Source organism: Ursus arctos, unplaced genomic scaffold (assembly GCF_023065955.2).
Source record: "Ursus arctos isolate Adak ecotype North America unplaced genomic scaffold, UrsArc2.0 scaffold_19, whole genome shotgun sequence".
NCBI lineage: Eukaryota > Metazoa > Chordata > Mammalia > Carnivora > Ursidae > Ursus > Ursus arctos.
This window is the reverse complement of record NW_026622863.1, coordinates 38,783,153-38,807,896: the sequence shown is the minus strand read 5'-3', so window position 1 is coordinate 38,807,896 and position 24,744 is coordinate 38,783,153. Positions and strand designations below refer to the sequence as shown.

Below are 24,744 nucleotides of genomic sequence, written 5' to 3'. Positions count from 1 at the left end.
AGTAGAGAATGGCCCTAAGGAGGAGGTACAAGAGACAATTATGAAATGATTGACTTTTTCAAAGTCCTGTATTTTGTTTTGAAAGTTATCTATTTAAAATAATTTTTCCCTTACCAGCTCTACTGTAAGCTTTTAAGACAGGAACCAGGGTTGCCTGCCTGGCTGGCTTAGTCGGTACAGCGTGCGACTCTTGATCTCAGGGTCATGAGTTCAAGCCCCACGTTGGGTGTAGAGCTTACTTAAAAAATTAAAAAAAATAAAAGACAGGAACCAAATCAGGTCTCCCATCTCCCTTGTGACACCTAACATAGCACTTCAAATGTCGGTTTCCCAGTCTGTAAAACTGGAGTAATAATTCCAGCCCTCCATAGGGCAGGTCTAATGATGAAATGAAAAAAAAAAAAAATAGGGGCGCCTGGGTGGCACAGCGGTTAAGCGTCTGCCTTCGGCTCAGGGCGTGATCCCGGCATTATGGGATCGGGCCCCACATCAGGCTCCTCCACTGGGAGCCTGCTTCTTCCTCTCCCACTCCCCCTGCTTGTGTTCCCTCTCTCGCTGGCTGTCTCTATCTCTGTCAAATAAATAAATAAAGTCTTTAAAAAAAAATGGCACCTAGCACATTGCCTGGTGGAGGAGACCCTCAGCAAATGTCTGTTGCACCCCATTTCAGTTGGTCGGCTTTCTCCCGAGAGTCAGACATGTGTCCAAAGAGCCTTCCAGATAAACTTAGAGAAAGGTCAAAAGGCTATCAAGTTAGAAGATTTCTTCCACAGATTTAATTAAGATTGGAATTTTGTCTTCTCTGGGCTAGGTGGTGAGGTATCTTTTGGATTCTAATGCAAAACCCAATAAAAAGGATATAAGTGGAAACACACCCCTCATTTATGCCTGTTCCAACGGCCACCACGAAGTCGCGGCACTGCTGTTACAGGTAAGGGCCCCCTAGCCCTGGAGCTGCCAGTATTCATCAGTCGTGGGTACCTCGTTTTCTGGTATTCCCCCTTTTTTTTAATTAATTAATTTTTTGAAAAAGATTTTGTTATTTATTTGCCAGAGAGAGAGCGTGGGAGAGAGAGAGAGCAAGAGTACAAGCAGGGGGAGTGGCAGGCAGAGGGAGAAGCAGACTCCCCGCTAAGCAAGGGGCCCCATTCGAGACTCGATCCCAGGACCCTGGGATCATGACCTGAGCCGAAGGCAGATGATTAACCGACTGAGCCACCCAGAAGTCCCATTTTTTTTTTTTAAGAGAGAGAGAGCAGCACATGGGGGCAGGGGTGAGGGGGGTGTGGAGGAGAGGGCGAGAGAGAATCTTAAGCAGGCTTCACACCCAGCACGGAACCTGGTGCAGGGCTCAATCTCATGACCCTGAGATCATGACCTGAGCCGAAATCAAGAGTCAGATACTTAACCAGCTGAGCCCCCCAGGCGCCCCCCTGGCATTCCTTTTGATTGCACTGTTTTTCCTTCTAGCACGGGGCCTCCATTAACGTCTCTAACAATAAGGGTAACACAGCACTGCACGAGGCGGTGATAGAAAAGCACGTGTTCGTGGTGGAGCTGCTTCTGCTTCATGGGGCCTCAGTTCAGCTCTTGAACAAGAGGCAGTGCACCGCCATAGACTGTGCTGAACAGGTGAGTGGGGAGCTTCCTTGCGGCTCACTCTGGCCTCCCCGTGGTTAAACCACATCTGGAATAGCAGGAGCTGACCTTTGAATCACGATGCAGGGCTAAGTCGGTGTGCCGGGAGTCTGCCGGTGTGGTTGAATATCCTGTCCTTGGTCCCCGGGTCAGAGGTGGCCCTGCTCGGGGAGCCAGGAGTCAGTCTTTCAGGGCGCGCTTTCGAAGGGCTGAGTGGAGGTGCTCCCCCGACCACTGCAGGTGTCGCACCCTGCTCTGGCCCCGGGGATGAGCCGTCCGGAGCCCCCGGGGAAGCAGCAAGCGGAGACCGAGTTCTGGGCTTGTGCTCCCTGCACTGGGGCTGCACCTGGGGTCTTAGCACGATGGAGAATGTTCGTTCAGTTGTTCTAAGTCTCCCGGAGTTATTCTCCCTGTAAGGGGAACTGTGCTGACCAGTTCACCCCTCCTTTCTGTGCTGTGGGTGTTTGCACAGGGCACTGGTCAGGAGAAGGCCTCCTCTCTAGTAGACAGAAAGCTCTCTACTGTCCCCATTTTCACATTGAGTCTTTTTGTTTTCGACTCCCGGTAGACAGCTGGTAGGCTATTAAATGACTCTGGTGTCATGTAAAAGTCACCATGAACCCAATGTACTCATAGACTTATCACATTAATTTTCAGTGACATTTCCTAACAGAATCAAAATATTTTAAACCTTCTGTGAGCACTTTCTCAAATGGGTAAGGGTGAGTGTTTTTTATCGAGTACTTTCTATGTGTTGGCCCTCGATAACCCCACGATAACTGTGCAGTAAGAGATCCCATTCTCGTCGGCCCCATCGCACAGGGCAGCTAAGTACCCGGCCCGGATTCCCTAGTAGAGGCCGAGCCAGGCTCCAAGGGCAGGGCTGCTCTCCCCGCAAGGCTCTACGGTGTCAGCTTCGCCCGTAGCTGCTGCTTAGCTTCCTGCCCAGCCGTACCAATACTGACAGATCCAAAACAGGCAGTAACCTTCTAAGAATTAAAAATATTAACTGTTACCTTCACCCTTTCAAATTGTAGAATTCAAAGATAATGGAATTACTTCAGGTAGTACCAAGCTGTGTGGCCTCAGTGGACGATGTTGGTGAAACAGACAAGGAGTATGTTACTGTGAAGATCAGGAAAAAATGTAAGAATTTACATTCTCTAATTCTCAACGTGGGCATATTTGGAAATTCACGAGTAGTTGCTGGTGTTCATTTAACCGTGAATGTGGAATGTCATTATATTCATGACTGGGGGCGGGATGGGGGCCCCAAAGGAACGTATGCACAGCCTCGCTCATCAGCTTGTTGTGCTGCTGGTTTTCTGGTTGATCGGGATGACGCTTCCTAAGGCAGTCAGGTGGCCACTCCCAGCCTCTCCTTGAGGGCTCAGGCCTCCCCCGGCAACTGGAGAGGAGCAGCAGCCTCTGGGAGATTCCTGCATGCGCATGGCCCAGACCCAGGCCTTTTTCTAAGCATTTCCTAGACATCTGGGGCGCAGCGTTTCCTGCTAACTTTAAAGGTTTTTTATTTCTTATTTTATTTATTTTATTTACAGGTATACAGAGATTGTTGGTAATTAGAACAGTAGTTGCCAAACATGGTTAGGGCCGAAGTATTTTTTCCTTTTTTTTTTTTTTTTCCAGTTGTTATAGTCTAGTTAGGGCCCATCCTCTATTCTTTATTTTTTTTAAGATTTTTTTTTTTTTTTAAAGCAATCTCTACACCCAACATGGGTCTCAAACTCGCAAGCCCAATTGAGATCAAGAGTCTTACCCTTTACCACCGACTAAGGCAGCCAGGTGCCCCTCTACTTTTTTTTTTTTTTTTAATTAAAATTAGTTTGTAGTACAAATTGTGAATAAGCCTGGTTCCATCTCGATAATCCTGAGGCTGTCTCACCGCAGTTGCCTGTAGCTGGAGAATATCTGTGTATTAACAAGGACGTATCTTCCCTTTCCATGGGGGTTCACACAGTAATAAATAGTTACTAGTATGTTTCTTTAAGCAAATAGCAGTGCTTCATTTTCTAATTTTGTTAAACTAAGGAAATTAAAAGGTTGCATCTAGGCTATAACTTTAAAACAATTCTTGAACTACTTTGGAAGTTTTCAGATGTTTATCTTTTTTTTATTTACAGGGAACTCAAAAATGTATGATCTACCAGACGAACCTTTTACAAGACAGTTTTACTTTGTCCACTCAGGTGGCCAGTTTAAGTGAGTATAAAATTTGAGTTGATTTCTGTGCCTTTGACCCCACCTTTACCTACAACTCAAGCCAGGTATGTGCCCCTTCAGTGGGTTAGAGGAAATCTGCACTCATCAAATGCTGCCACCTCGTGGCCAACCAGAGTGTCTCACACCACTATTTCAGACACTGATGTCACTTTGTTTCACGTTTCAGGGGAAGGACTTCAAGGGAAATTATGGCAAGAGATAGGAGTGTCCCTAATTTTACTGAAGACTCTTTGCGTGAGGTGAGTTATTCAATGCTGGCTTGTCGTCATATTTCTTAAAGTCTGGCTTTTCCAAAACGAATCCACAGTGACCACATTTCTCATTTCATGATTCCCTTCTTTGCAAGAGATTGTAAGAATTAAGATGATTTCGTTAACGGGACAGCCCAGAGTACAGACTTCGTTTATTGAAAAAGGAGAGTGAGGGGAAAATGGGAAATAGGGGTACGCGTGGAGAGATGTTGTGGCTCGTGGTGCGTATACTTGGTGAAATAGCTCCGCTGCCACTAGTGTGTGAATCACTGATGTCAGGAAGAAACCAAGTTTATATAGAGATGGGTAAAAGACTTCTCCAGATGTGGTCTCGAGCTGCTCCCATGGACAATTCTGCACGTGGCCGTCTTCCTACAGCACTACTTACTCAGTGATAAAGAGACGCTTGCTTTACGTTCTGTCGTACTATCAGGTGACTCTTCTCAGAAACGTGACTTTTCTTACTGCTCTTTGCAAATATGTGACCGTTGATGAGAAGCAGACTTTACAGCTTGTGTGGCGTAGGCTTGCTGAAGCAAAGATACAGAAGTTCTAAATCTTTGTTGTAGAGAATTAAAGCGATGTTTGTTAACGTGACTAACTTCAGTCTCCTATGTAACCTTCCGTGACTTTGCTAACAGACGTGCTGCTGCATGGGAAACCCGCAAACTCTGAAATCAAACGTTTTTCCCTTGTGCGCTATGGGACTTCACGCAGGTTGCTTCCCTTTGCTGATCCTGTGTCCTCAGCTATAAATGGGGACAGCAATTGGTATACCCTTGTTAGAGTTATAAAGATTAAACGTGTAAGCAGGTAAAGCACTGACGTTGTGTCTGACGCATGGAGTACACACACGTCATACTGTTCCCACGGGGATGTCAGAGCTGAGATGATGCCCAGAAAGTACCAAGCACATGGGGTGACAAGCAGCCCCCCAGAGCGCTGTTCTTGTAGGGTTCTTGTTTAAAGTGCAGTGCGAATGAACTGCCTGAATTGTACCGTTTCTTCAGCCAGGGAGGCAAAGAGTCACAGGGAAACAGAACCACCTGCCAGACCAGAGCAGACCTGAGAGTGCTGACACAGGGAACGGCAGTCAGCCCGAGGGGCCTGCACCGAAACCGAGTGTTCCTGCGAACAGGCGGATGCTGCGCAGACACACAGTCGAGGACACCGTCGTATCCAAGAGCGCAGGGACTGCCGGCCACCCAGCCACTTCCCAAGAGACTAATGTCACGTCCCAGTCTTAGCAGTGATAAGCAGTTGTTACGTCGGCTGCCAAGAAGTGAGTCCTCGGCAAGGAGGTGCCAGGCAGAAACACAGCTGAGAACCAAGATGTACTTTCTGTTGGATTTGTGAGAAAAACAGAAAGTTCCTGAAAGCTGTTCTGTGGCTGAGGGAAAGAATGCGACCAAGAAAACGATCACCGTGTCCTTCCTCTCCACAGCTCGTGCGTGCACTGGAAAAGGACACACACCGATTCCAACGGTGTCTAGATCCTTAAGGCCAGGCGCACGTTCCTTCTGACGTAGCAGGAGTTCCCTGGCTACTGTGCCAGGTTTCAGGACCAGATTCTGACCGCCTCCGAATGAAGGGTGCTAACCTGTGATGTGCACAAATTAGCAAACCACAGGCTGAAAGAATTCCTCCGTCTGGGATCAGCTGAAGAGAAGCAATTTAGGTTTCATGGTACCACGGAGGCCAGGCAGAAGCGACACATGGGAACAAGGAAAAGAGGACTGGAAAATGTTCCTTTGCAAAGCAACACTTGAACCCAAAGATGCCTACATGCTGTTGTGATGTTCATTTTAGTGAAAAGGACATTTAGGACCTATTCTACACTATGTATGTGGGAAAAGTTGGGTATAATTTTTCTTCCAACAAAGTAAGTACAGATATTTGATCACTGCACATACGCACCTGTATCTGTGTCTCTCGAGACACATCCCCTTCCGTTAAAAACCTCCCTTAGATGTCACACCTGACGGATGGTTACTGAACGAGATTTGGCACATCTTTTCTTAGTCTTTTGATTCAGATTCAAAACTTACAGCACAAACCAGGTGAGAGTTACTTTCAGTTAGCATTTATTGCCATTTATTCCTTTTTATAAATTTCTAGAGATTATACTCTTATTTTTTTATGTTACTAATTGGTCTACAGCCGCAAACATGGGTTTGTCCTGAGTACATTTTCAAATAACTTTGTAACACGGAAGTGGCTTTGTGCATGTTCTTGGAAATACTTGTGTATAGAAGGGAGGGACTGATTATTTTTCTACAAAGTAATTTATGATTTCTAATTTTCTAATGTGCCTTGGATATGTGCCAAATGATGGGAAAGAAACAGTAAACTTTATGATTCTTGAGCGTGTCATGGTACACTTCTTTAGTTAATGCCTTGCTCTGGAGAGAGAGGTGTTTCTCAGCCTGTCTGCTGTGCTCTGTGTATGGAAAGATCCTTCCCCCACTGGGTGGATATACATTTTTCAGTTGCTGATGTCACTTAAATATGTAAACTGGATCTTTCAGAGCAGACCATTATCCATTCACCTGCTTAGGCCTGACTTAATCTAGTAGCTGCAATAACTAGGGCCCACAAAAATGTTTTTAAAAAAAATCAGAACAAAAAAGAGTGGAATACAGCTTCTTAGCCCAAACAGGAAATAAGCACTGTTGCTTTGTAAATTTGTTCTGACTTATTTTTCCTCCTTTTCCCAGTTTTAAAACAAAACCACCTTATTGGCAAGTTGTTGTGGTTTGCTGCCACCCTAATTAAGAAACTTATCAGCACAGCCAACTTCGCAAATGCGCACAGCTGGTATCATCTAATTTTGGGGGTGGTGCAATATAATTTTGAAAACTTTTGTGTATACTCCTATTTAATTCTAACAATTGCCCTGATTGGTAGAATTGTCAAGTGAGGGAACAGATTCAGAGAAAGAAGGGGGCTGATTTGCCTGCACTATCAGAGCTGCGGTCAAGGCCTGCTTGGCGGGGTCATGTGAATTGGCGGTTTCCAGTGTGGTGTGTTCTTCTGGAGATATAAATACCTTGATTGAGACAGTGTTAGGGGAGAAGCTGCTTCTCGAGCTACTCTGGTAATCAGCAGGGTGAGCTACCCGAAGTGACCACTGCGATTATTTTTAAAAACACTTGTTTTTTTCCACTTGCTTTCCCACTTAAAAACTAAACTTGATTTGACAACTCAGAACTTGGTAATGCCCACATTTCTATTCTGTTTAAGAATGGTTTGAATTCAAAGTACTGTCAGTTAAATTAGAAAGAATAACCGCTCCCCATTTCCTAGGCCAAAATGTACCCCACCCCCTTTCTGCCTTCCAGAACTTGTGTGTGTGCAGAACCACTTTCCATTCTCAAGTGTCTCTGGAGGACAGGACAGGGGTTTGATAGTTTAAACACATTCACATAGGTATCTGCCGTTGGGACAGTGGTTATTCTGTAGAAGGAAGCATGTGACAAAACTTGCAAAGATTCCTTTAGTCTCCCTCCAGCGTTTTTAATGTAAATGAGACCTAAAGTAAAGTTCAAGCAAAGTTCACCTGTAATAGGGATGTTTTTTTAAAAATCCCTGAGGGAAACTTAAGTTTGACTATTTAATTCTGTTCCCTTAAAAAAGAATTGATGGTAACAGTTCTACTAGTTCCTTTATTTGGGAATATTAGATGCCCCAACACTGACTTTCTTCGTGGGCCGCAGTTCCAAATTTCAAGCCTCAAAAACAGCACAGTTTAAACATGGATCAGCAGTATGCTAGCTAAAACAGAGATTGGGATTGTAAACCACTTTTCCTGTTACTCTCCTGCTACTAATCTGTTCACCTCATAAAATGTTACGGACTTCCTCCTGGGCTGGAACTTCTGGAAGGTTACACGGAACAGCTCACCTGACAGGTCAATTTACTCACAAGTTTCAACACCTAGTGGGAGGAAAGCGCAATGGAGGAGATGCCATTTAAGTTACCTGCAATTTTATCAGTGAAGAACTCAGAATATTTCTACCAAAATGTTTAACTGCTGAACTGTCTCAGCTGGATTTTAATCATTAGAAGGCACTTCTCTTACCAACATGTTTGTTACTGTTGAAGTATTACTACCAGTATCTCCCAGTTACTGTGGTAATCTTCTGCAATGCAAGTATCACTCTAGTTACAGACTGTCTTGCGTAGGGTGATATTTGTCAGAACATTTGGTCCCAATGCCTTTGTAAAGCATATTATAAATGAAACCAAAGCTAGGAATTTTCTTACATTAAATATAAACACCTTCAGGAAGAAAAATAGTTTACCTGGTTTCAGAAACAAGGAAATATTAGACATTAAGTATTAGATAAATTAAAGTTGATTCCTCTTAATCCGTGGGTTTTAACTACCATGATGTTACTGGATGCTGTTTTCTTCTTACTGAAGAGTCAGCTGGCTTCTATTTCTGCAAAGGCCATTTTCCTACCTAACGCTAACGTCACAGTGACAAAGGATGTATTCATGCTGCTACACGTTTCAAAACTTTTGGAAGGAAAGAAAAATTTCAAAATGCAGATCTTCTGTTCATTCAGCTATGGTACAAAAATAACTTTGCCCAAATTGTTTTATTTTGCATAACAAGTTTATTTTTTTAAAAGGCATATAGACAATAAACAAAGTAAACAATCAGATCTTCACTTCTACCCAGTATTATCTGTCCTAGAACTGTTCCATTAAGTTCCAGTCTCTAAACATCTTAAATTTCAATAATCGTCCTCTTCATCAGAGTCCATGACTTTTCTTCTGTTGAACTGGGAGGAGGGGGAAATTAAATGAGGGTCATAACATGTTTAATAAGGTATAACTCAGACTTTCTGAGAACAAGGTCTACCTGCTACAGCAAGACACTAGTCTTTAAAACAGCTTAGTGTTTTAGGTCTATGGGGGGAGGGGAACGACAGACCCCTCAGCATGTGCAACCTTTCTCCCCAAACTTTCACCTCTTACAAAATGCAAAGGTCTATAGGCTGAAACACATTTTGCTACGTAGATGTATATTTAACACTTATCACTTAAAATAGCAATCTTTTTCTTTTGCCATGAGCATTTGGGGACACTTACTTTAACTGTGGTTTTCTTTTCTGTTTGTTGGCTTACTTTTTCAAGGATTTCTATTAAACCTTGTTCTGATACCTAGGATAACCAGAAAGAAAAACAGTACTTTTTTTAAACAAAGAGTTTACCTCAGTAGACTGAATGGTTTAATTTTTCTGGGATGTGGGGGCAGAGGTCAAGAGGGAAGAAAAGGTAAGACGGGAGGTTCTAACTCTTGGTTTAAGTTCCAAAAGAATTTTGCTCCACTAGCCTCATTTGAGGAGAGGGGTAAGTTGCCATCAAAATTAGCTTTCTCAGGAAAATGCAAAGTTAACATTGTTTAAGAACACCTTTATCACCACTAGCCGACAAGGACAATGACCTACACCACTGTGTTAAGGGTCAGGGACAGAGACACATTGCCTCTGCCCCTGAGCAGCTTAAATGCAGGAGGGAGGTCACTCAAAAAAGATGAACCAGTCGTTGTCTCTTCCACACATGCTCTTAGTGTAAGGGGTTCAGGGCAGGACTGATTCCCGCAGGCTGTGGTGGCAGCAGGTGGTTTCCAGTGCAGGTGGGGCTCATCTGGATCTTGAAGGAAGGTCAGGCTCACCTGAATATACTCATCGTGACATTACAGCAGTGCAAATAACCAGAAATTTGAGCACCTCCTCATTTGCAAAAAAGCTTAACTTCTACCTACATTGGTAGTATTTAATTGGCATCATTGACAAAACTGTTTCCAATGTAGAAGCAATTAGATGCTGACCCTAAGAGTCACTGGGTCACACACACATCAAGGTTCCACAGCAACACTGGTAAAGGTAAGCAGCAGAGGATTTTAGGAAAAACAGTTATCTTTTAGGATTTATGGCAGATACTACACTTCTCCTTTATAAATTGCCTCATTGAAATAGTAAGAATTTCTATAACCGTTCTGAAAATTGACCTTTTGAAGGTATTTTTTGATAAGTTAGGTAAGAATAGGTAAAATTGCCTCAAGGCAGTCCAAGCTTACCTTCCCACTTAGTTGTCCATATCTTGCCATCTGTATGAGGTAATTCTCTACTGCTTTAGATTTTTCGGGCTTTACAAGTGCTAAGTTACTTACTGAAAACAAAAAGAAGGAGTCAGAACTAAATGCACTTATAGAACTTAAAACTATGCACTGACATTTCCAAAGCACTTCACAGACATGTCTTGAGACTAGCAAGGTAGGTAGGTGGGGCAGATGGTACTATTACCCCTCCTAAAAAGCGGAGACTGAAATTCAGCCATGTCACTCAGTCAAAGCCACACAGAGGTAGTGGGAGAGCCAAGATAAAACTTGGGTCCTGGGATTCTAAGCCTGATGGTTTTTTAAAAAATGACTGCCCTCTGGAACACAATTTTTCTACTACTACACGTATATACTTGTGATGATCCACCTAAGGCTGCTTCGAAGCTGGACTTCAAGTTACAATACAAAAAATACTAGTTCATCCCGATTGGCTTATTTTATTATTTTTTTCTACACTGTTTTGGTATTTATTATGAAGAATTATGAACATACACATGAACAGAGACAGTAACTCCCCCCAAGTCCCCATCACCCACCAGCCACATTTTGTGACTGACTCGATTTAAGAGTTGCTTCCTGTAAATCTTCCCTCGTGCACTTGGAGATCATCTCCTTGGTAACAGAGAACTGAGCTGGTATTTTTAATAACGATTTAAATGCATTTCTTTAGATTTATAAACTTCACATTTCTTACAGTATTATCTGTATTGTTTTTAGGTTAAATATTTAATCCAGAATTAGCAATGATTTCACGTCTCTTTCCCTATTCAACTAACTCAAGTCAATGTTATGGAAATAACTTAAAGGAAACTAAAGATGCTTACAACGGGCCCGGGCTGACTGATCCAGGACTTGGGCTAAGATACTGTTTCTCATTTCTGCTTCCCTACAACAAAAACAGGTCAGCAAAATTAGAACTATGCTGTCAGCATTCCTACTGAACATACAAAAATGGAACTCACTCAATAGGTTTCCCAAGATGGAGGCCTGCCGCGGGCACAGACTGCGCCATAGCAGGCGCTAGGCGGGCGGCAGCACCCACAGTCAAGTAGAAGAGGCCATCCCTGCCCTCAGAAGCTGGCTTTATTTTATGTGGGTGTAAACCTACCAGGCTGGAAGGTAAAACTTTACATTTTCATAAGTCAGGGTGGAGTTTTAGTTTAACCACCATTACCAACATTTATTACGTACACAGAGGTTCTAGGAATTTCTAGTGAGGTTCCAAGCAATTAAAGGACCAAACGATTAATCTGTCTGGTATTTTGAGAGAAGAAAGCTGAGACCTAGGGAGGATATGTTACGGGGACATGGGTAATCATGGCCAAGCTAGAACCAGGCCCATGTTTCTTTTCTTTCTTTCTTTCTTTCTTTTTTTTTTTTAAAGATTTGAGAGAGAGAGAGAGAGAGAGCACGCACACACATTGGCTTGTGCGCCTAAGTGGGGGGAGGGGCAGAAGAAAAGGGAGAAAATCTTCATGTAGACTCCTTGCTGAGCGCGGAGTGATCTCACAACCCATGAGATCATGACCTGAGCCGAAACCAAGAGCTGGACACTTAACCAACTGAGCCACCCAGGTTCCCCTGAGCCCCATGTTTCAAGACTCTCAATTCCACTTTTTGAGTGGGCAGAGGGAGTGAAATTATAACACTGCAACTATCTTTGCAACTAGTTCAGGTTCATAGGACAGTGGTTTCAAACTTTAAGTTTGAAGATTTCTCCCCCAAATGAAGTCCTTTAGGGAACTTAATACACAACACAGACAAAACCAGATCTTCTGGCTGAATCAGAAGGGGAGCTGGGGCTGGCTATACCTACTAACCACTACTACCTAAGGAGGTCTAGGAACACAGTTTACCGCTCACTTCCACAGGCCTTTTCGTTATCGCTCCTGAGTACTTCAACCCTGCTGTGAACTGCTGTTACTGTATTTCACTGAATCTAAGATGCCATCGGTTTTAAGATGCACCAGTTTTATATACCTCTAAGAACAACAACAAACACCCTAGATGAGTCTAATAGGAGACCCCTACTCAAAGCTGGGGCATCAAAGAGTAACACCCACAGCACAAGGTAAACAAAAAATAAACTGGCCACACAGAAAGGGACAGTAAGGAAGGATGCATGCATCAGCCTTGGCCCCGAGTGGAAGAAGAAAAAAGTTCCTCTGCGAGTCTGAACTTCAAGCTTTAGTCTTACAGGCTTGCTATCTGAATTTACACTGCTTCGGGAAGTGGAATCTCAGGCACAGAATTTAATTTTAAAACAACTCAGGTTAGAAATGTATCCAAGTGATGGCAGAAACAAAAATAAATCTTCTCTGGAAGAATCCAGGACAAGAGTGATCAGTTATGAGACCCATCCTAATCTATGTTAAAATGTAAAAAAATGTACATCTTAGAATCAATGAAATTCATGTAGTTTTATTTTCTTTTTAGCACCATCTTTCTTCTACCACTAACAAGCCACGTAAGGACGGAACCTTCTCTGCCTTGCCTACTTCTGTAGATCCAACACAGGCCTGACCCAGACCTAGTGCTCAATGAATATCTGCTGAATGGGGGTGCCTTGGTGGTTCAGTAAGCTGAGCATCTGACTCTTGATTTTGGCTCAGGTCATAATCTTGGGGTCATGGTATCTGGAGCCCAAGTGGGGCTCCAAGTTCACTGGGGAGTCTCCCTGGGATTCTCTCCCTCTGCCCCACCCCTCACTCGAATGCACTCTCTCTAAAATAAATAAATATATCTTAAAAATATATATATATTTGCTGAATGAATGAATTTAAATGGCAGCATGATGTGGAGAGGAGAAAATGTGTTGTTCAGTAAGTTTCAGTTTTGCAAGATGGAAAAGTTCTAGAGATCTGTTACATAATAATGAGAATATAGGTAACAAATGAACTTCACACTTAAAAAAATTATTATGTAGGGGGGGCCTGGGTAGCGCTGTCGTTAAGCGTCTGCCTTCTGCTCAGGGCGTGATCCTGGCATTCCGGGATCGAGTCCCACATTGGGCTCCTCCGCTGGGAGCCTGCTTCTTCCTCTCCCACTCCCCTGCTGTGTTCCCTCTCTCGCTGACTGTCTCTCTGTCATATAAATAAATAAAATCTTTAAAAAAAAATTATTATGTAAATTTTAGGTCTTATTTTTAAAAATCACAGAAAAAAGAAAAGGTAGCATGGTGAGATAACTAGGTCTTCATTCAATAAACCTGCCAGGTATGAGATGCCCTGCCATGTGCTGGGAATAAAACAGCAGTAAGAACAGTATAACAGTTAATGTGGATAGAGCATTTACTAAATGTGAGGCACTGTCCCCATGTAATCCTCACAACATCCCTATGAGGTCGTCCTATTATGAGGCTCCTTTTAAGGTAATCACAGTTTAGTAGAGAGGCAAACATCAACCAGCAATTTTAATACCAGGTAAGAATGTGGAGTTCCACATTTCTTTAATTAACTAATAATGAAACTACCCTGATTACTTACGGAAAAATCTACGCCGGGGAAAAATCTTAAATTCACACGCCTATTAAAATAACTAAACTAAAGAAACAATTTGGTGAAACCACCCCTCAAAGCGTTCAGAGCTCCTGCCCATACCTGTGCTTTGCTTCCTGTTGTGCTGCATCGCCAGGATCCTGGGGGAAAAAATCGTATCTTTTAGTCGAGTAATTTCACTTAAGAAAAAAGTAGGAACGACTTTCTTGTTTCTGATACTTAATAGGCTCCTGCAGCGGTAGAGATCAAATTATTAAGAAATAATTAAAAGCTGGGCCTCACAGAAATCAGTGGGATAGTTTCAACTTACTACAAGGTTTTGATAAGCTTCTAAAATCACAGTCTAGTGGAATGTTTTATACAAACCACCATGAGGGAGGGGAGTCTCTATACTACGAAACCGTAGTGTAAGAAGAATAATTTCTGGATACTAGAATTTGCTTCGGTTCTGGAGACGCTGATTGACTCGGGAGACCGCCCCGCTCCAGCCCTAGTCCGGTGGTCCCCTCCTCGCAAGGCAAAGTCATTAACTTGAGCACTTTATCTATGGGATTCGCGTTTTAGTGTGTGGCTCCTCCCCGGGACCATCGATTCCGTCAGGATGTTCCTCTCTGGACCCGCAGCACCTGGCACACAGCACACCCTTTAACAACGTCGCCTACTTGGGTCAGAACACCCGAATTCTAGAAAACAGTTCGACGGGAAAGCAGTCGGAGCCGGCTAGACCCGAAGCTAAGGGGACCGAGGGAGCCGAGGGGCTGAGCATTCCGCTCCGGAGAGACGCCGGCCCGGGGAGGCCCAGCGCCGGCCCGCCCCGGAGCCGCACGCGGTCTGCTGGCTGCCTGGCGGCCCAGCGCCCACGCGCCCGGAAGAGCAGAGGCCGGAGTCGGGGACAGCTGCGGGGTCCTGGGCCCACGGGGCGAACTCCAGCCGCGGCGTCCCGAGCCTCTGCCTGGGGCCGCGCCCTTCACCCCGGGCGAGGGCGGCGCCCAGTGGGTACCGGCCCCGCGGGGACGGGCGTACTCACCCCGTGCTTCGCCTGCAGTTCGGACAGCCTCTGCTTCCTCAACGCCTCCAGCTCCTCCTCAGCCATGGTGCGGCAGTCCAGGGTCGAGCAGCCGCGACCACACTCCGAGGGCTCTCCCGCAGCGCCCAGGCGCACGCACAACCCTCCCCACTGCGCAGGCGCGCGCAGCGCCCAGGCATCACCAATCCAGCCCGGAGCCGCGCCGCCCGCCTCAGCCAGGGCTCCGGGAGAGGCCCGATTGCGCGATCGCAGGCTGTGGGGCGGCGCTGGCCGCCCGGGGCGGAACCCGGGCCGATCCTTCGCGACTCGAGTCCCACTTCCTCGTCCCCGCCGGGCACAAGCCGCACTGTGAGAGGGAAAGGATAGTAATGTAAAAACAGGCCGTCATCAACAAGTATAATAATAGGTAAAATCTGCCGATGGCCGATGCGTGCTAGCCTCGTGTTATCTCTACAGATGAGGACGCGGGGACTCAGAAAGGCGGAATGGGCTGAGGGAAATGTCCAGAAGTTGGATTGCGGTGATAGTTGCACAACTCTTGCATTTGCTAAAAAGACACTAAATTGTACACTTAAAATGGGTCAGGGGTCGGGGGTGGGGCGTGGAATCAGGAAGAACCTGGCGATTAAGCCAAGTTAAAGCAAACTTGGACGCTGACACTGGGCCCAGATGGGCCTTTCCTCAGGGGTTGGAGCTGGGCTGTGGGGTGTGGTGTAAAATTCCACAGACCCCCCCCCCCACCCCACAAGATACCACCACCCTACCGATATCGAGCCCCACAGACACTCCTGCCCCACCCCCACAGACGCCCCCCCAGACATCCCCCCCAGACACTTCTACCCCACCTCACACTCACACACCAACCCACACGGACACCCCCACCCTACCGACCCCAACCCACACAGACACCCCCACCCCACCTGCACACGAGGGCCTGTGGGAGGACCTTGCGCAGGCAGTTGTGCTGTGTGAAGGGGGGGCGTCTTTAGAATGGGACATTGTGTGTGTGGAAGGGGATAGCCCCTTCACCCTTTGACTCATGCTGTTTTTTTCAGTTGAGGCAAAATAGGAAATTTACCATATTAACCATTTTTAAGTGTTTGGTTCAATAGTGATAAATACATCAACATTGTTATCCAACCAATGTCTAGAACTCTTTTCATCCAGTAGAACAGAAACTATACCCATTCAATAACAAGCCCTCAAGTTCTACTTTCTGTCTCTTACGATTTTGACTACTCTACTTCATGTAAGTGGAATCATGCAGTATTTGTCCTTTAGTTTCATACTATGTTCAAGGTTCATCCATTTGTAGCATGTGTTAGAATTTTCTTCTTAGGGCTGAAGGAAATTCCATTATATATATATACCACATTTTGTTTATCCACTAATCTGTCAGTGGACACTTGTGTTTTTTCCACTTTTTGGATATCGTGGATAATGCTGCTGTGAACCTCATTAGCATAGAAATATTTCAATTCTTGGGTATAGAGAATTCACGTCTTTTGAATTAGACATTCACTAGACTTTTTGAATTTAAACATTGATGATACCTTTTCTCTAATATGTAAACAGGCAAGATTTAAGGGGGAGAGGGGCACCAGGCAGGCTCAGTCAGTAGAGCATGCATCTCTTGATCTCAGGGTTTTGAGTTCCAGTCCCAGACTGGGTGTAGAGATTACTTAAAAATCTTTAGGGGTGCCTGGGAGGTACAGTCTGTTAAGTGCCGGGCTCTTGGTTTCAGCTCAGGCGGTGATGTCGGTGTCCTGAGATTAAGCCCTGAGTAGGGCTCTGTGCTTAGTGCTGAGTCGGTTTGGGATTCTTTCTCTCTTGCCCTATCCCCATCCCCCACTTGTGCTGTCTCTCTCTCTCTCTCTCTCTCTCAAAAAAAAAAAAAAAACAAAACAACACTTTAAAATTAAAATCTTTAAAAAAATATTTGAGGGGGAGATATTATAAAAATGGTAGTCGGGAGTTTTAAGGGCATCACGGTGGAGACCCTTTGTGGACCTTTTGTGAGATGGGTGATGTAATGGCTCACATGATTTGTAGTCACTTCAAAGGGCTCTCGGGGAGGCAACACTAGCTGAGCTGGAGCCCCAGTGGCACTCACTTGTGAGGAAGCGAGGAAACCAGAATCAGCAGACAGGGATTCTCACCTCCTTCCTTAAATCTAAAGGCATTCGCAGTGGATCAGATATTTAAAATTTGAAAAAATAAATCACAGAGTTATGATAACTTCTTTATGTAGTTATGTGACTGTTGTGGAGAAATGAGGACTCTCCATAAAACCTTCTGAGTTGGACCCCTCTTTTAAATATATTACTTTGGGATGCCTGGGTGACTCAGTCAGTTAAGAGTCTGCGTGTTGTTCAGGTCATGGTACCAGGTACCTGGGATCGATTCCTGCATCAGGCTCCTTGTTTAGCGGGGAGCCTGCTTCTCCCACTGTGTGCTGCTCCACCTGCTTGTGTTCCCTCTCTGATAAATAAATAAATAAATAAATAAATAAATAAATAAAATCTTTAAAAATAAATAAATGTATTATTTTGACAGCTTTTCATTTTTCTCTAGGGTCATCAGCCTGTTCATGTTTTCTGTTTCTTCTCAAGATAATTTTAATTTCTAGAGAACCATTCATTCAGCATATTCCACGGCACATTTTAAAAATGTATGGCTGTCACATCTGTATCTGTGGTTCCATCCATTTTGGGGATTGTTGATTTGTTTATTTGCATTATTATCTTTCCTGATTATGCTTTCTAGCCATTTTAATATTTTGCTGTTTTCCCCCAAAGAACTCAATTTATCGGTATTCTTTTTTTTTGAAGAATTTATTTATTTGACAGAGAGTGTGAGCGTGTGCACGCACAAGGAGGGGGAGCAGCAGAGGGAGAGGGAGAAGTGGGCTGTCAGTGGAGCAGGGAGCCTGATGTGGGGCTCAATCCCAGGACCCTGGGATCATGACCTGAGCCGAAGGCAGACTCTTAACTGACTGAGCTACCCAGGCACCCCTAGAATAAAAACTAAAAAAAAAAAAAAAAAAAAAAAGATAAAAATAGAATGTAATCAATTATAAAAGAATACCGATGGGGCATCTGGGTGGCTCAGTCAGTTAAGCGTCTGCCTTCATAGGCTCAGGTCATGATCCGAGGATCCTGGGATCCAACCGAGTCCAGCTCCCTGCTCAGCAAGGAGTCTGCTTCTCCCTCTTCCTTTGCCCCTGCTTGTGTGCAATTGCACGCGCTCTCTCTCTCTATCAAATAACATCATTTTTTATCAAAGGCTATTTAAATAACATATCTACATTATTATTTCTTAATTTATATAGTTCAGACATTTTCAAATGATTTCATCCCATGGTGGATATGGTTTTAACACATTTCCAGAACCCTTCTTAGTTTCTTAATACACATATTACTAGTTTTAGTTCTAAAGTTGGTTATTGTTGTATCTTTAAGCAATATACTTACACTTTCTATTTCTTATTCCATCAAGGACAGATGGTGTCTTTTCACTCTCAGCTTGAAAGGATGAAGATATTAACATCTCTACCCTCCTGTAAGCTCACATCTTTTTTTGTAAATTCTCAGCTTCTATTATCTGTGCTTGTATTTCTACAGCTTATTGATATTCTCATCTGCAATCATAATGAAGTCTTTTTGTTTTGTCTATAGGTTGATTCTAAAAGTTAAAAATAGCTTTCCCAGTTCTATTGCTCTTTTTAAAAAAATTGTGGTAAAAGACGCATAGCATAAAAGGTAACCATATTAACAATTTTTAAGCATATGATTCAGTGGCATTAAGTACATTCACATTGTTTTGCATCCCCCCTGTTAACCCTAACAATAAAAGGGTTTGTTCTTTTACCGGCAAAAATGGGTTTATTTGGGAATAACAGAGAATCTCTATTTGAGACAAACAAGCTATGGCAAAACGATAGACAAGTCCAACAAACAAAGGAGAGGAATCTTATTTTATGGAGAAGAATGAGGAAGTTGGGAGGGGTTGTTTTGAACAAAAGTCCATTGCAGAAAAGCATGAATCCAGGGTGATGGTGGCTTCTCATTGGCTGAGTTATAGGGGGGTTGGTTTCTTATAAGAGTTACAATGGACATCTTTTTGTGATGGGGCCTGTAGTTGATTATTCTTTCCTGTTGAGGATTCTTCTGTTGGGGTCCATAATTGACAATTCTTCCTATAATTAATGTTGAATGATAAGGCTCCCCATTGTCACCTCCCCTTCTAGCTTCCCTGTTCCGTTTAAGTGAGATTTCCTTTATTAATTTTCACACCACTATTTCCAGAATGTTTTCATCTTTCTTGACTGAAACTCTGTACCCATTAAACACTAACTCCCCATTTTCTCTCCCCCAACCCCTGACAACCACCATTCTACTTTCCGTCGTCAATGGACGCTTGTATTCTTTCCACCTTTTGGCTGTTGTGATTAATGCTGCTGATACGATGTACAAGTATCTGTTACTACCTGCTTTCACTTCTTCTGGGTATATATCCAGAAAAGGAATTGCTGGATTATATGGTGATTTTATGTTTAGTTTTCTCTGAGGAATTGCCGTACAGTTTTCCACAGTGGCCGTGCAATTTTACATTCCCATCAGCAATGCACAAACATTCCAATTTCTCCACATTCTTGTTGCCAACGCTTGCTATTTTCTGTTTTTGGATAGTAGCCATCCCACTGGACATGGTGTTGTATCTCATCATGTTTTTTTTTTTTTTAAGATTTTATTTATTTATTCGACAGAGATAGAGACAGCCAGCGAGAGAGGGAACACAAGCAGGGGGAGTGGGAGAGGAAGAAGCAGGCTCATAGCGGAGGAGCCTGATGTGGGGCTCGATCCCAGAACGCCGGGATCACGCCCTGAGCCGAAGGCAGCTGTTTAACGACTGCACCACCCAGGCGCCCCTCTATTTTTTTTTTTTTAAGATTTATTTATTTATTTGAGAGAGAGAGAGAGAGAGTGTGTGTGTGTGTGTGTGTGTGTGCATGCGTGCGCACTGGAGCTGGAGGAGGAGCAGAAGAAGAGGGAAAGGGGGAGCCTGGGTAGCGCAGTCGTTAAAATGTCTGCCTTCGGCTCAGGGCGTGATCCCGGCGTACCGGGATCGAGTCCCACATCGGGCCCCTCTGCTGGGAGCCTGCTTCTTCCTCTCCCACTCCCCCTGCTGTGTTCCCTCTCTCGCTGGCTGTCTCTCTGTCACATAAAATAAATAAAATCTTAAAAAAAAAAAAGAAGAAGAAGAAGAGGGAAAGAATCCCAACGCAGGGCTCCATCCTAGGTCCCTGAAATCATGACCTGAGCTGAAATCAAGAGTCAGACACCTAAACTGAGCCACCAGGTGCCCCAAGTTGTAGATGTTTTTTATATGTTTATATATAAACATATGATTTGGAAGTATTTTCCCCCATTGTTTGGGTTGCCTTTTCCCTCTGTTGATAATGTCCTTTTATGCACAAAAGTTTTTAATTTTGATGAAATCCAGCTTATCTACTTTTTCTTTTTGTTGCCTGTGCTTTTGATGTCATATCCAAGAAGTCGTTGCCAATCCAATGTCATGAAGCTTAACACCCTTTGTTTTCTTCTGAAAGTTCTATAGTTTTAGTTTTTATGTTTAGGTGTTTGACCTATTTTTATTTATTTTTTGTACATGGTAGAAGGTAAGGGCCCAACTTCTTCTCCTATTCCTCTTCCTCCTCCTTCTTGCATGTGAATATCCAGTTTTCCCATCCCAATTTGTTGAAAAGACTGTCCTTTCCCTATTGAATGGTCTTGGAAGCCTTGTCAAAAGTTATTTGCCATGTATGTGAGAGTTTATTTCTGTGCTCTCTGTTATAGTCCACTGCTCTGTTTGTCTGTGTTTGTGCCAGTAATATACTATTTTGAATGCTGTCACTTTGTAGTAAATTTTATAATCAGGAAGTGTGAGACCTCCAACTTTGTTCTTTTTCATGATTGCTTTGGCTCTTCACAGTCCCCTGAGATTCCATATGACTTTTAGAATAAATTTTTCTATTTTTGGAAAGAAATCATTGGGATTTTGATAGAGATTACATTGGATCTGTAGGTTACTTTGGGGAGTATTGACATCTTAACTATATTAAGTCTTCCAATCCATGAGCATAGGAGGTCTTTCCATTTATTTGTGTTTCCTTTAATTTCTTTCAGCAACATTTTGAAGTTTAATGTACATGTCTTTTGCCTCGTTGGTTTAGTTTATTTGTAAGTATTTTGCTCTTTTTTAATGCCAATATAAATGGAATTATTTTTAATTTACTTAATTTACTTTTCTGATGGTTCACTATTAATGTCTAGAAATGCAGCTGATTTTTGTGTTGATTTTGTATCCTGAACCTTTGCTGAATTTATTAGATCTACCAGTTTTTAAAAAATGGAATCTTTAGGCTTTGCTACATATAAGATCATGTTGTTTGTGGACAGAGATCACTTTACTTCTTCCTTTCAAATTTGGATGCCTTTTATTTCTTTTTCTTGCCCAATGGCTCTGGCTAGGACTTCCAGTACTATGTGGGATAGATATGGTAAAAGCAAGCATTCGTGTCTTGTTCCTGATCGAAAAGCTTTCACTGTTTCACCACCGAGTATGTTAGCTGTGAGGTTTTTGTATATGGCCTTCATTATGTGGAGGTAGTTTCCTTCTGTTCCTAGTTCGTTCAGTGTTTTTACCATGAAAGGATGTTGAATTTTGTCAAATGCTTTTTGTGCATCAACTGAGGCAATGATGTGGGTTTTTCCCCTCCTTCATTCTGTTGTCATGGTATAGTGCTTTGATTTTCATATGCTGAAACATCCTTGTATTCCAGGAATAAATCCCACTTGGTTATAGTGTATAATCCTTTTAATATGCTTTGGAATTCTGTTTGCCACTATTTTGTTGGTGATTTTTGCATCAGTGTTCATAGGGGCTATTTGTAGTTTTCTGTTTGTTTGATTTTGTTATTTTGTATGTAGTGTCTTTGTCTGACTTTGGTTTCAGGGTAATGTTTGCCTCATAGAATGAGTTAGGAAGTGTTCCCTCCTCTTTTATATTTTTGGAAGAGTTAGAGAAGCATTTGTGTTAATTCTTCTTCAAGTGTTTGTCAGAATTCACCATGTGTTCCCGGACTGTTCTTTGTTGGGAGGTTTTTGATTACTGATTCAATAGTTATTGGTCTATTCAGATTTTCTCTTTCTTCATGATTCAGGCTTCAGTAGGTTGTGTGTTTCTAGGAATTTGAACATTTCATCTAGATTCTCCAGTTTGTTGGTATACGAATGTTCCATTTTATTTCTTTTTATATCCTTTTTGTTTCTATAAAATCAGTAGTAATGTCCCCTCTTCTATTTCTTTCTTCTTTTTTTTTTTTTAAGATTTTTATTTATTTATTTGACAGTGAGAGAGAGAGCACAAGTAGGCAGAGTGGTAGGCAGAGGGAGAGGGAGAACAGGCTCCCTGCTGAGCAGAGAGCCCAATGTAGGACTTGATCCCAGGATCCTGGGATCTTGACCTGAACTGAAGGCAGAAGCTTAACAACTGAGCCACCCAGGTGCCCCTGGACATGTTTTTCTTTGGGCCTGGAGCATACCTCTCATTCTGGATTTCCCTTTGTTACTGTCTTGAGTTGTATCCTCTGTTTCCTGGATTCCTTGTTTTCTTTCCTAGTTCAACCCCTCCTTTTATTGAAGCACATCTTCAAGTAATTCTTTATGAAAAAAAGAGTATAGCAGGTAAATTTTCTATGGTTTTGTATGTCTGAATATTGAATCAACTCTTACATTTGACTCTTTGGCCAAGTATAGATGTCTGGATAAAATAATTTTCCCTTCAAATTATTTTAAATTAATAATTGAAAAATGTATTATTTGATAGTTTCCTTTCCAGCTTTGTTATGTCTTGGTAGTATTTTTTAAATTCCTTACTTTTCATTTTGAAAAATATCAAATCTATACAAAATGGAATGAATGGTACAAAGAACACTTATGTACCTGTCATATAGATTCACTAATCTATAAGATTAAGATTTTGCCATATTTGCTTTATCTCTGTCTACACACGTTTTTCTGAGCCATTCGAAAGTACCTTGTAGATATCATGTCACTTCACTCCTATGTATATATGTCCTAAGAACAAAGACATCTCATACATAACTAAAATACAATTATTGCGGCTAATAAATTAATATAGATAAAATAATATCATGTACTTGATGTATAGCCCACTTCGTATCTCTAGTTGTTCAAAGAACCTTCATGACAGGTGTTTGTTTTCTTGTCAGTCCATGACTCGATAGCATTTATCAGTCATTCCCCTGAAGTACGAAAGTAGAGCTCCCCTGTTTTCCAACATTTAGTTATATAAACAAGCTGATATATGTTCTTTCATAAGTGGTTTTTTTTTTTCTTGAGCTTTTAGGATCTTTCCCTTTTTTCCAGTGTAAGATGTGGTTCTATTAAAAATCCTTATACTGTTTGCTTCGTAGGTCTTTTAAACATGAACATTTGTCAGGCGCCTGGGTGGCTCAGGCAGTTAGCGTCTGCCTTTGGCTGGGGTTATGATCTCAGGGTCCTTGGATTGAGTCCTGCATCAGGGAGTCTCTGCTCAGTGGAGAGTCTGCTTCTCCCTCTCCCTCTCTCTTTCTCTCAAATAAGTAAATAAAATCTTAAAAAAAAATAAACATGGACACTTGTCTCTTTAACCTTTGGGGGATTTTGTTGTATTGTTCATCTGATAATTTTCTTCTTTGTGATTTCTCTTTTTCTGGAGCACTTCTAAAGCTTGACCTCCTGGATAGCTCTTCAATGTCTCTTTTCTTTCATGTCTTCCATTTCTTGGTTTCTGTGTTCTGGAAGATTTCTTCTGTTTTCTGAGCCTTCTAGATAATTTATTTCAGCATAATATTTTTATTTTACAGAAGCCTTTTCTTGTTCTCTGATTGTGCCATTTACATAGTCTTGTTTTTGATTTTGAATGCAATGACATTGAATATAGTTATGATAATAATTTAAAAATCTATCTCTCATTTTTATTTATTATTTTATCTATTATTATTCTTTTATTGATTTAGTTCTCTTTTCTTTCATCTTTTTCCCTTTTAGTGGAACTCTTTTAATGGCATCCCTTACCAAACTAATACACGTCTGTCTCCTTTTCTGTCTTTTCCTTCTTCCTTCTCCCTTCTTTCTTCTCTTCCTTCTTCCTTTTCTACTCCTTTTTCTGGAGTTATTAAATTTCTTCATGGAGGAACTCTCTGATGTTTCATTTGTGGAGTTGATGTTCTATGGCCCTGCATTCTGAACAAGGGGTGGGGATAGGGATGGACTGTTTAAGGCAGTCTTTCAAGTAACCCCCTTGGTTTTGACCAGTCTCTTGCATCCTGTGTCCTGCACGTCTTTGGAATTCTGTAGGGAAGATCAACAACCTCCTCTGTAATGTATCATCTGTTATGCCTCCTCTAGCAGCTTGACAGTGTTGCAGAAACTTTTTTTAAAGCTCTCTTCCCCAGATGGACAACTTTCTGTTCTCTTTGTCATTACGGATGTGTTCCCAGTTTAGTTCCTTACTATCATTTGTGTAGGGTCTCAGGAGGGAGAAGAGAAGAACTGAGTGGTCAGTCCATCGTTTTGAAAATAGCACCTGTTTCCTAGTCTCCAGTTTGCAGTTTTTGATGCCCTTGGCTGAAAAGTCACTTGGGAGGCTCGTGTCAGTTGGGATGGACTGGCTATGCTGTAAAAACAAAAAACTCAAATCTGAATGGCTTAAAACAACAAAAGTTTATTTCCTGCTCATTCTGCCTGTCCAATGAGGTTGGCAAGGGGCTCTGGTTCATGTCTCCCCACTCTGAGACCTAGGCTAATGGAGCAACTGCCATCTTGGTGATACCAGCTGTTGTGGCAGGGACAACCTGGTGAACTGCTCACTGTCCCCTTCAGTCTACGC

General features: G+C 42.7%; 2 protein-coding genes across 8 annotated transcripts in view; one reads left to right on the top strand and one right to left on the bottom strand.

Moving 5' to 3' along the window:
- ANKRD27 (ankyrin repeat domain 27) overlaps positions 1-6,493 on the top strand; it is a 47,997-nt gene extending 41,504 nt beyond the window's left edge. For 4 of the 6 annotated variants that reach the window (XM_057314305.1, XM_048223706.2, XM_044378922.3 and 1 more), the window contains 6 exons: positions 812-931; positions 1,471-1,632; positions 2,676-2,784; positions 3,780-3,858; positions 4,046-4,118; positions 5,145-6,493. In XM_057314305.1, coding sequence (XP_057170288.1) covers positions 812-931; positions 1,471-1,632; positions 2,676-2,784; positions 3,780-3,858; positions 4,046-4,118; positions 5,145-5,486 — 885 coding nt within the window. In that variant the 3' untranslated portion in view covers positions 5,487-6,493. Of the gene's footprint in view, positions 1-811; positions 932-1,470; positions 1,633-2,675; positions 2,785-3,779; positions 3,859-4,045; positions 4,119-5,140 lie in introns of all 6 variants that reach the window. The other 2 variants (XM_026484269.4, XM_048223707.2) reach the window with 1 other exon arrangement.
- A 2,239-nt stretch (positions 6,494-8,732) lies between these two features.
- On the bottom strand, positions 8,733-14,964 carry PDCD5 (programmed cell death 5). 2 transcript variants are annotated; one of them, XM_026484273.4, is made up of 6 exons: positions 14,788-14,961; positions 13,863-13,900; positions 11,088-11,149; positions 10,222-10,313; positions 9,231-9,302; positions 8,733-8,920 (listed from the first exon to the last, which is right to left on the bottom strand). In XM_026484273.4, exons 1-6 carry the CDS (start codon positions 14,851-14,853, stop codon positions 8,873-8,875), a joined length of 378 nt encoding a protein of 125 aa, XP_026340058.1. In that variant the 5' UTR covers positions 14,854-14,961; the 3' UTR covers positions 8,733-8,872. The 2 variants fall into 2 exon arrangements, with proteins under 2 accessions (XP_026340058.1, XP_026340059.1); XM_026484274.4 differs by having other exon boundaries at positions 8,733-9,794; positions 14,788-14,964.
- Positions 14,965-24,744: the final 9,780 nt, after the last annotated feature.